The 10,401-nt window shown below is 45.9% G+C and overlaps 2 protein-coding genes across 2 annotated transcripts; both read left to right on the top strand.

Moving 5' to 3' along the window:
* Window positions 1–1,016: 1,016 nt before the first annotated feature.
* LOC131497346 (heat shock cognate 71 kDa protein-like) lies at window positions 1,017–3,263 on the top strand. The gene has a single exon (XM_058703558.1). It carries the CDS (start codon window positions 1,093–1,095, stop codon window positions 3,031–3,033), a length of 1,941 nt encoding a protein of 646 aa, XP_058559541.1. The 5' UTR covers window positions 1,017–1,092; the 3' UTR covers window positions 3,034–3,263.
* A 5,271-nt stretch (window positions 3,264–8,534) lies between these two features.
* LOC131497646 (olfactory receptor 3A10) lies at window positions 8,535–9,755 on the top strand. The gene has a single exon (XM_058704115.1). It carries the CDS (start codon window positions 8,583–8,585, stop codon window positions 9,528–9,530), a length of 948 nt encoding a protein of 315 aa, XP_058560098.1. The 5' UTR covers window positions 8,535–8,582; the 3' UTR covers window positions 9,531–9,755.
* Window positions 9,756–10,401: the final 646 nt, after the last annotated feature.

Raw genomic sequence — 10,401 nt, forward strand, 5'->3', positions numbered from 1 at the left:
CTGGAGCCTGTTTCCGATTCTGTGTCTCCCTCTCTCTCTGCCCCTCCCCCGTTCATGCTCTGTCTCTCTCTGTCCCAAAAATAAATAAAAAACGTTGAAAAAAAAATTAAAAAAAAAAAAAAAGATGCAAAAAGCATGAACCAGAAAAAATTGATAAATTGTACATCATTAAAACTTTAAATATCAGCGATTCAAAGGAAACAATTAAGAAATTAAAAATGCAAGACTGGAAAAATATTTGCAAGACACTTACCTGATAAAAGGCCAGTATCCGGAATGTATAAAGAATTTTTACAATAGAACAAGAAGAAGTAGAAAAACCACCCATTTGGGATGGAGGGCAAAATATTTAAACAGACACTTTATCCAAGACACATGATGGTGAGTTAAGCACATGAAAAGATGCTCAATATCACCGAGGAAATACAAAGTTAAACCACAATGAGATACTGCCACACACCTAATAGTTAATGTTAAAAATTCTGATGACATTACGTTTGATGCACAACTGGGAATCTCACACTTCGCTGGTAGGAATGCAAATGGTATAGCCAGTTTGGAAAACAGTTTGACTGTTTCTTATAAAAATAAATATTCACCCACCTGGAGTCCAGCCTCTACGCTCTTGGTATTTTCCAAGGAGAAATGAAGACAAATATCCACACAAAGAACTGTATGCACATATTTATTGTAGCTTTGTCTGTAATGGCTAAAATCTGGAAACAACCCAAACGTGCATTACCTAGTGATTAGCTAAACAAATTGCTATATATCCATACAGTGGCTGGACTACTAGTACAGCCAACGTGCATGAATCTCAAAAAGATTATGCTGCTTCAATGAATCCAGTTATAAAAAGTCTACTTACTGTCTGATTTATGACAGTCTGAAAAAGGCAAAAACATAGGGACAGAAATCAGATCAGAGGTTGCCATGGGCTATGATGTAGAAAGGGGATTGTCCGCAAGGGGGCAGAAGGGAACATTCTGGAGCGGTTGAAAATGTTTTACATAGGGCCTCATTCAACGCGGCGTTAGCTGTTCAGGTAGCTGTTTCTTTGGCAAGCGGGGCCGGGCCCATCCTGAAGCAACTATGTCTAAGGGACCTGCAGTTGGCATTGATCTTGGCACCACCTACTCCTGTGTGGGTGTTTTCCAGCACGGGAAAGTGGAAATAATTGCCAACGATCAGGGAAACCGAACCACCCCAAGTTATGTCGCCTTTACTGACACCGAACGATTGATCGGTGATGCTGCAAAGAATCAAGTTGCAATGAACCCCACCAACACAGTTTTTGATGCCAAACGCCTGATTGGACGTAGATTCGACGACGCTGTTGTCCAATCTGATATGAAGCATTGGCCCTTCATGGTGGTGAATGATGCCGGCAGGCCCAAGGTCCAAGTAGAATACAAGGGAGAGACCAAAAGTTTCTATCCAGAGGAAGTATCTTCTATGGTTTTGACAAAGATGAAGGAAATCGCAGAGGCTTACCTTGGGAAGACTGTTACTAATGCTGTAGTCACAGTACCTGCCTATTTTAACGATTCTCAGCGTCAGGCTACCAAAGATGCTGGAACTATTGCCGGTCTTAATGTACTTCGAATCATCAATGAGCCAACAGCTGCTGCTAACGCTTATGGCTTAGACAAAAAGGTTGGAGCCGAGAGGAATGTGCTGATCTTTGACTTGGGAGGTGGCACTTTTGATGTGTCAATCCTCACTATCGAAGACGGGATCTTTGAGGTCAAATCTACTGCTGGAGACACCCACTTAGGTGGAGAAGACTTTGACAACCGAATGGTAAACCATTTTATTGCAGAGTTCAAGCGCAAACACAAGAAGGACATCAGTGAGAACAAGAGGGCGGTCCGTCGCCTCCGTACCGCTTGCGAGCGCGCCAAGCGTACGCTTTCTTCCAGCACCCAGGCCAGTATTGAGATTGATTCTCTATATGAAGGAATCGACTTCTATACCTCTATTACCCGTGCCCGGTTTGAAGAATTAAACGCTGACCTGTTCCGTGGCACGCTGGACCCTGTAGAGAAAGCCCTTCGGGATGCCAAGCTAGACAAGTCTCAGATCCTCGATATTGTCTTGGTGGGCGGCTCTACGCATATCCCCAAGATTCAGAAACTTCTCCAAGACTTTTTCAATGGGAAGGAACTGAATAAGAGTATCAACCCTGATGAGGCTGTCGCTTACGGTGCAGCTGTGCAGGCAGCCATCCTTTCTGGAGACAAATCTGAAAATGTTCAAGATTTGCTGCTGTTGGATGTCACTCCCCTTTCTCTCGGCATTGAAACCGCTGGCGGAGTCATGACTGTTCTCATCAAGCGCAATACTACCATTCCTACCAAACAGACACAAACCTTCACTACCTACTCTGACAACCAGCCTGGTGTGCTCATTCAGGTTTATGAAGGTGAGCGTGCCATGACCAAGGATAACAACCTACTGGGCAAGTTTGAACTCACAGGCATACCTCCTGCCCCCCGTGGCGTTCCTCAGATCGAGGTCACCTTTGATATTGATGCTAATGGCATTCTCAATGTCTCTGCTGTGGATAAGAGCACAGGAAAAGAGAATAAGATCACCATCACAAACGACAAAAGTCGCTTGAGCAAGGAAGACATTGAGCGCATGGTCCAGGAAGCTGAGAAGTACAAAGCTGAAGATGAGAAGCAGCGAGACAAGGTGTCCTCCAAGAATTCCCTTGAATCTTACGCATTCAACATGAAAGCAACTGTCGAAGATGAAAAGCTTCAGGGTAAAATCAACGATGAGGACAAACAGAAGATTCTGGACAAGTGTAATGAGATCATCAACTGGCTGGATAAGAACCAGACTGCAGAAAAAGAAGAATTCGAACATCAGCAGAAAGAGCTGGAGAAGGTCTGCAATCCCATCATTACGAAGCTGTACCAGAGTGCAGGAGGCATGCCTGGAGGAATGCCTGGAGGCTTCCCTGGTGGTGGAGCTCCCCCCTCTGGTGGTGCCTCCTCTGGGCCCACCATTGAAGAGGTTGATTAAGCCAACCTGAGCATAGGTCTAGCATTGTTCCACACAAAACATTTGAAGGACCCAAATTTGTAGCAAATTCCATGGCAGTGAAGTTGAGCTGCTATAGTTAATAAAACTGGGCATTCTTGATACTTGAATATGGAATACGTGCACAAGGAAAGGAAATACAACATTGCACTTTATAAGCACTGTATTGTTAAGTGGAAAATGCAATGTCTTAAATAAAACTGTATTTAAAATTGGCAAAAAAAAAAAAAAAAGAAAATGTTTTACATATTGATGGAGATAGTAGATCCATGACTATACTTTTATCACAACTCATCAAAATTTACAATTGAAATTATACTTTAGTTAACCCGACCTTGTAAAGTTATGCCTTACAAACCCAACATGAAAAACAAATGAGAGGAAAAGTGCCAGAATCAGCTTAGCTGGGGCCCTGAGTTCCACCACAGCCCCCCCGCTCTCTGGCCTTGGCAAATCATCTCAGCCCTCTGGATCTTATTTCCATCTGTAACATGGTGACTGTTTATCACCTTTCCTCCTTTCTTGGAAACTTGAGGAGCTTGGAGTGATGTCATAAATCTAATGGTTCTTTAACAGAGTCCAAAATACTCGGCAGATGAGAGAGACCCTTAAGGACCGAGGTTGTTTGTCTGCCTCTGGCTTCTTGTGCAATCCCTGAGAGAGTTCATTTTTAGGGCCTCTAAGTGCTCGTTAGCTGCCAGTTAGAGCACCAGGACAGACCTCTGGGTCGCTGCCTCACACCTTTTAAAAGTGTTTGGAGACAGGCCACCTTGGGTCAGCTTACCACTCACCCCCATCTCTGTAAGACCCAGGCAAGAGTACTAGCCAGAGTGCTCACAGAAAGGTAAGCCCCACCACGACTTCTCACTGCTCCAGAACCCCTAGTTTCCTCCCGTCTTGAGTAAGGGTGAATGGACATCACTCAAGGTCTTCACGTGGCTTTTTCCTTGTTGATAAAACAAAGAATTGAGTGATGCTTGGATTCAGGGAAGGTAGGGAAATATGGTGAGGTTTCCACTCTGAGCGACTGGAAGATTGAAGGACAGAGCTGGCAAACAGAAGGACATCAGAGGGAACTGACTGGGCTGAAGAGAAGGGGGAAATGAAGAGTCTGGGAGAGCCAAGGAGGCTATTTAGCTTGGTTGGGGCAGAGCAGCCTGTATTTACCTTTAAGTAAACCTAGAGAGAATGCAGTACAGCCTTTCACATTACAGAAGAAAAAGGGATGAATGGATGGATAGATAGATAGATGATAGATAGCCTTGGAAAACAGCAGGGGCTGGCAGAAAATGAACAAGTTCTCCATTCAGAACAAACTCTTGCTTATGTGAAATTCAACAAGTTAATTTTTTTGAGCCTCTTTTTTCTCATTTGTAAGATGATTACCTATCTTTAAGAATGTTTGCTAAGTTTAAATGTAACATGTAATGCAGTAACATATAATAGAGTCAAATGGAGTAACATACCTGAAAGAAGGTTTGTATTTATGTAAACATTAGCTTCCTGTTTTATTTCTTTTCATTCCTTCTTTCCTCCTCCATCTCTCCCTTCTTTTTTTTCCTTTTTCCAAGGTCCCAGTGCTAGTAGAAACTTGTTTATAACACAAAAAACATAAGTCCCTGGACTCCAACTCCACAGCTCTTTCCATTTTGCTGAGTTGTCATTCTTATAAACCAGAAGAATGAGAGAGGGACAAAGAGAGAGAGAGAGAGAGAGAGAGAGAGAGAAGAAAAAAGTAGGGGGGGGGGATTATGCATGACTTTGTGGAGAGAAAGAATTATGCAGGGCAAATTGGAACAGAGAACTTGAGATGAACTGAACGTTGTGTGAACCGGCAGGGTGGGAGATGATTGGGGTGGGGAGTGGACAGATGCGTCCAGGGTGGAGAGATGTTGCTGCTGCTCAGAGCAAGAATGAACTCTTGCCACTGTGCTATGTGACACTGGATTGTGTCACTGCTATGATTTCCAATCCAGATTGGGCTTGCCTTAATGTTAAGCTAGGAAAATCCATCTGTGAGGACATTTCCTCTGGTGACAAGGTCCCGACAAATACCCACTCCCTTCTCACCAAATAACCTGCCTGTCCCAGAAGTGGCAGGTGTTGGGGCACTCTTGATGAGTCCCCTGCCGCCTTTGGTCAGACCCCCAGCTCTGCTCCTCACTGTCTGCCTAAATGTGGACAAATCACCTTACCTCTTTGTGCCTCAGTTTCCTGTCTGTACATTGGGGATTATAGTAGTATCTACTTCCGAGGCTTATTTAAGATAAAATGAGGTAATACATGTAAAATATTCAGAACATTGCTTAACACATAGTAAGGTCTAATTAAGTCTCAGTTATTATTACCTCCCTTACAGGCTTTTTCTGTGGGCTGAATGAGGGAAAACATAAAAGCAACTTGGGTACAAAATACTTGATAAATGTTATCTGTCACTGGCTGTCACTCCAATCCCAGCACCCCCAGGAAACCCTCTCTTGTTAGTCGTAAGCTGACTTCGAAGGCTACACTTTGCTGGGCCTCCTCAGCACTGGGGGAGGGATTATATGCATGGGACCAACTCACAATGGAAGAAATTTATCCTCTCCAATCATGGAACAGGAAGAGGCGAACAATGAGGAAGGGATTATTGCCCATTCGCTTTTTATAGAATGAAGGCAAGAAGGGTTGGGAGAAACCCTTAGGCTCCTTCATCCAGCAGCAATCGCTGCCTTCAAATCTGTACACGGGAGACCTCCTTGGTGTCTAAAAAAACCACTCCCAGCCTCAAGAAAACCCACAGCCGACCTCAGAGAGAAAGAGAGGGGTGCTATCTGTGAGAAAGAACCCTGCTATACTCAGAGGTCTTTTTCTATGCTTTTTCAACACAAAGTAGTCATTTTTTTTCTGTTGTATTTCAGTAAATGGAGCAAGTCCCTCTTCCTTTATTAAGGAAATTTAACTTGCCCTTCTTAACTGCTGATACTGGTGAAATCTGAGTCATGCTATCTACATGTCCTGTCTCCTTCATCAGATAGTGGCTGTCAGGTCCTCTGTTTCCTAAAGCCCAGGGAGCTCAAGTCTTCCAAGTGTCCCTGTCTCCTCCCACCAGTTCAGCTGAAGGCTTTCTTATTTACAGTCCTTCTGATCCAGGTAGGTGAACTATGAACCTTTCTTAGAACTCCACAATCACTACAGTGTGATTTCCTTGAAGGCAAGAGCACCTTTTCTCCTTAGATGTTCCTTTTACAACAGCCTGACCAGGAAAGCTGTATCTGATGGACAATCCATGATCCCTGCCCTATCTCCAGCATTCTGGAGAGGTGCGTCTAGGGGACACGTATCTGTTGAGGGCAAAGGAGTCACTGCCACTCTACTCTGTGTCTGAGTGTAGCCCTCGGCGGAGCTAAAGTTTGCCCGGCATCGTGATAGAAAACAGAACCCAAATGTACAGTGTCAGTGGCTGGCTTCCCACTGAGGCGACCGGTGGTGGTCCCAGGTGGGAGGCAGATTCTGGAAAGGAAGGTATAACCTGTGAGAGACTAGCAGTCTTCTTTCTCCCACTGAGGGTCGGCGCTGGCCCAACAGAGTTTGAGCCCAACAGATTGCCAACGGTTTTCACAGAAAAGGACAGAATGGAGGTGCCAGGAGTAGTGTAGAGTCTCCTGTGGTAGCCTGTTAGCATAATCTACATTCTGTGTCTTGTGCTATTGATTTTGAGTGGTCCATGTCGGGACTCTGTAACCTACTCCTCACAATGGTTCAGCTCCCTACCTTTTCTCCATATGCAAGTGCTAGAATGATCCAGGTTATCAATGATCTCATCAGAGGAGGGAAAGATCAGTTAAAAACTGGGGTGCATAAGGGGGCGCCTGGGTGGCTCGGTCAGATGAGCGTCTCACTTCAGCTCAGGTCATGATCTCGCAGTTTGTGAGTTCGAGCCCCACGTTGGGCTCTGTGCTGACAGCTCAGAGCCTGGGGCCTGCTTTGGATTCTGTGTCTCCCTCTCTCTCTGCCCCTCCCCTGCTCACCGCTCTCTCTCTCTCTCTCAAAAATAAATAAACATTAAAAAATTTTTTTTAAAAACTGGGGTGCATCAGGAAGATTTCTTTGAGATGATGGGACAATGACTCAGGACTGAGCCTTAAAGGATGGAGTCTTGATGTGTGAAAGAGAGAGAATGTTCTAGTTAGAAGGGAGCACTAGCACAGTCCTGGACAAAGGGTGGCCTAGCAGAGACAAGAGTCAAGCAGAAGGAGGCCCCAAAGCTACCTTTCCAGAGCCACTGATGCAGTCACATGAAAGAACTTTTGACTTCATGGCTTCACTCCTCAGTTGTCCAAGGATTTGTTAGGTGAACGGAACTTCCACTATGTGCAATAGAGTAGAAGCTGGCTAAATGTTCCCTGGGACTTCAGCTGCCCTATTTTCCCTTGGCAAATCTCCTGATCTCCCATCCCACCCCCTACAAAATCATCATTCTTCCCCATATCTCTTAATAGCAACTCCAGTTGTTCAGGCCAAGAATCTTGGAATCATCCCTGTACTTCTCTTTCTCTCACACTTCATGCCTGGTCTGTTAGTTCCACCGTCAAAATATATGCAGAATCTACTACCTTCAACAAATAAACAACTATTGAATAAAAGGATGGATGGATGGATGGATGGGATCTTGACTTCTTTCAATAGCTGTAGCGATACCAAGACCTGAAGACTTAGGAAAACCTTTCTTCTCTGTAGCACACAATGTCATTTATAAAGCCTCAGTAACAATACACCCAAGTTCTGTAAGAGGCAGTACAGGTGTCGATTTAGGGAGTCAGACAGTCCTGAGTTTGAGACCCTACTTTACAGCCCCGGACTACTTATTTAACCTTTAAAAACCCCAGGGTCCGGATTACACCGATATAAGAGCAGTTACCCCACAGAGCTCTGTGAAAATTAAATAAGAAAATAAATATGAAGTTCTTAGCACAATTCTCAGAGTTTATGCTTTCAAAATGTTGTCAGCGCTTTCTTAAGTCACCTTCGTGTCCTTCCGTATTTAGCGTCTGAGTGCTTCTGTACTTTGGTCTGCTCCTTGCTCCTCTCTTTGTTCACTCTCCCTTTGCATCTCTTCTTGATTTTGTGAGATCTTGTCCTCCTACCCTTCTTTAGATTGTTCCTACTCTCCTATATTGTGCTTTCTAGAACCTCATATATTCATCTATTCACTGAGCTAGTCAGAACTGCTATTCAGCACTACACACAGACACAACCTTAATAGCTGTTAAAATGCTGGTAAATAGTCAGTGTCCCGGGCCCCAGAGTAGTTTCCTCTGCCCCAGCCCCTTCCCTAGGATCCCCTGGATCTCAGCCTGAAACAGCAATTAAAGGTCCATGTCTGGCATCGTGGGGCCCTCCAGGAGACTGCTTAAGCTGTAGGCTGGTAGGTGCCCACGCCATATTACCCCAGCATCCAGTAGCCACAGATTAGGTGCCTACTCTGTGTCTCTTTCCTTCTCTGGCAGGTTCAGGTCTTCTCCCACTACAGAGCTCAGCAGCAGCAGCCTATGGAGCCAGGCGCCTGGGGGAACAGGACAACTGTCACTGAGTTCATCCTTCTTGGCCTGACAGAAAACGTAAGACTGAAACCCATCCTTTTTGTCATCTTCCTCTTTGCCTATGTACTCACCATAGGGGGCAACTTCAGCATCCTGGCTGCCATCTTTGTGGAGCCCAAACTCCACACTCCCATGTACTACTTCTTGGGGAACCTATCTCTGCTGGACATTGGATGCATCACTGTCACTGTCCCTCCAATGCTAGCATGTCTCCTGCCCCCCCAGTGCAGAGTCCCCTACGCTGCCTGCGTTTCACAGCTCTTCTTCTTCCACCTCCTGGCCGGTGTGGACTGTCACCTCCTGACAGCCATGGCCTATGACCGCTACCTGGCCATCTGCCAGCCCCTCACCTACAGCACCCGCATGCGCCGTGAAGTCCGGGGTGCCCTGATGGCCATTTGCTGCACTGTCTCCTTTATCAATGCTCTGACTCACACGGTGGCTGTGTCCGTGCTTGACTTCTGCGGCCCTAATGTGGTCAACCACTTCTACTGCGACCTCCCACCCCTTTTCCGGCTCTCCTGCTCCAGTATCCACCTCAATGGGCAGCTGCTTTTTGTGGGGGCCACTTTCATGGGGGTGTTCCCCATGATCCTCATCTCAGTGTCTTACGCCCACGTCACAGCTGCAGTGCTACGAATCCGTTCAGCAGAGGGGAGGAAGAAGGCCTTCTCCACGTGTGGCTCCCACCTCACCGTGGTCTGTATCTTTTATGGAACTGGCTTCTTCAGTTACATGCGTCTGGGCTCAGTGTCAGCCTCAGACAAAGACAAAGGGATTGGGATCCTCAATACTATCCTCAGCCCCATGTTGAACCCACTCATCTATAGCCTCCGGAACCCTGATGTGCAGGGCGCCCTGAAAAGGGTGCTGATGGGGAAGCGGCCTCCTGAATGAGAAGGCAGGGCATGAAAATACCCCTCCCTCCTAGAGCACCCCCTGACTTTCCCATGCTGAAGGCATGATGTCGGTCACAGGTGTCTTCAGGGGTGGGTTGAGGGATGGGAGGAAGGTAGATAGTATGGACCAGAGTAGAGGATGGTTTATCTTGGATTGGGGAGAAAAGCGAAACCTGGTAGGAGATGGATTAAAGTCAGGTGGGAGAAAATTATAATGTGGGTCAGGAAATGGGACACAAATCAACTTTTTTTTTTAAATTTTTTTTTTAATGTTTATTTATTTTTGAGACAGAGAGAGACAGAGCATGAACAGGGGAGGGGCAGAGAGAGAGGGAGACACAGAATCCGAAACAGGCTCCAGGCTCTGAGCTGTCAGCACAGAGCCCGACTCGGGGCTCGAACTCACGGACCGCGAGATCGTAACCTGAGCCGAAGTCGGCCGCTCAACCGACTGAGCCACCCAGGCGCCCCTCAACTATTTTTTTAAGTTCAGTGAGTGTTCAGTTGAAATATATTTAAAATGCTAATAAAAGCAAAATGTTTGTACCCTCCACTCACCTTTTAAGACAAAATATATTCGTACCAGAGTAGGGGGTGTGGTTTTTAGAAGATTCTTCTTCAGGAAATAAACCCAGGACTGTGTCATTAAATTGAGGTTTGACATAGCCTAGGAGGGGGCATTGGGACCTGTCCGAACACCCCGCCGGCATCTTCTTCAGAGCAACGTTGCCACATGCGGGCTCCGCAAACCAGTGTCCCCATCCTGAGTAATCGTTAGTGGGAACACCACATTTTCATGTCCATGTGCGAACTGACTCTCACAGCTCCTGCACCAAAAATGTGAGGACGGAGCATGTTTCAGGAGAAGG

The sequence above is a fragment of the Neofelis nebulosa genome, chromosome 16 (assembly GCF_028018385.1).
Source record: "Neofelis nebulosa isolate mNeoNeb1 chromosome 16, mNeoNeb1.pri, whole genome shotgun sequence".
Classification (NCBI taxonomy): Eukaryota; Metazoa; Chordata; class Mammalia; order Carnivora; family Felidae; genus Neofelis; species Neofelis nebulosa.

Excerpts from the sequence above, each read along its gene's own strand:
- LOC131497346 (XM_058703558.1), top strand. The coding sequence starts at position 1,093 with ATGTCTAAGGGACCTGCAGTTGGCATTGATCTTGGCACCACCTACTCC.
- LOC131497646 (XM_058704115.1), top strand. The coding sequence starts at position 8,583 with ATGGAGCCAGGCGCCTGGGGGAACAGGACAACTGTCACTGAGTTCATC.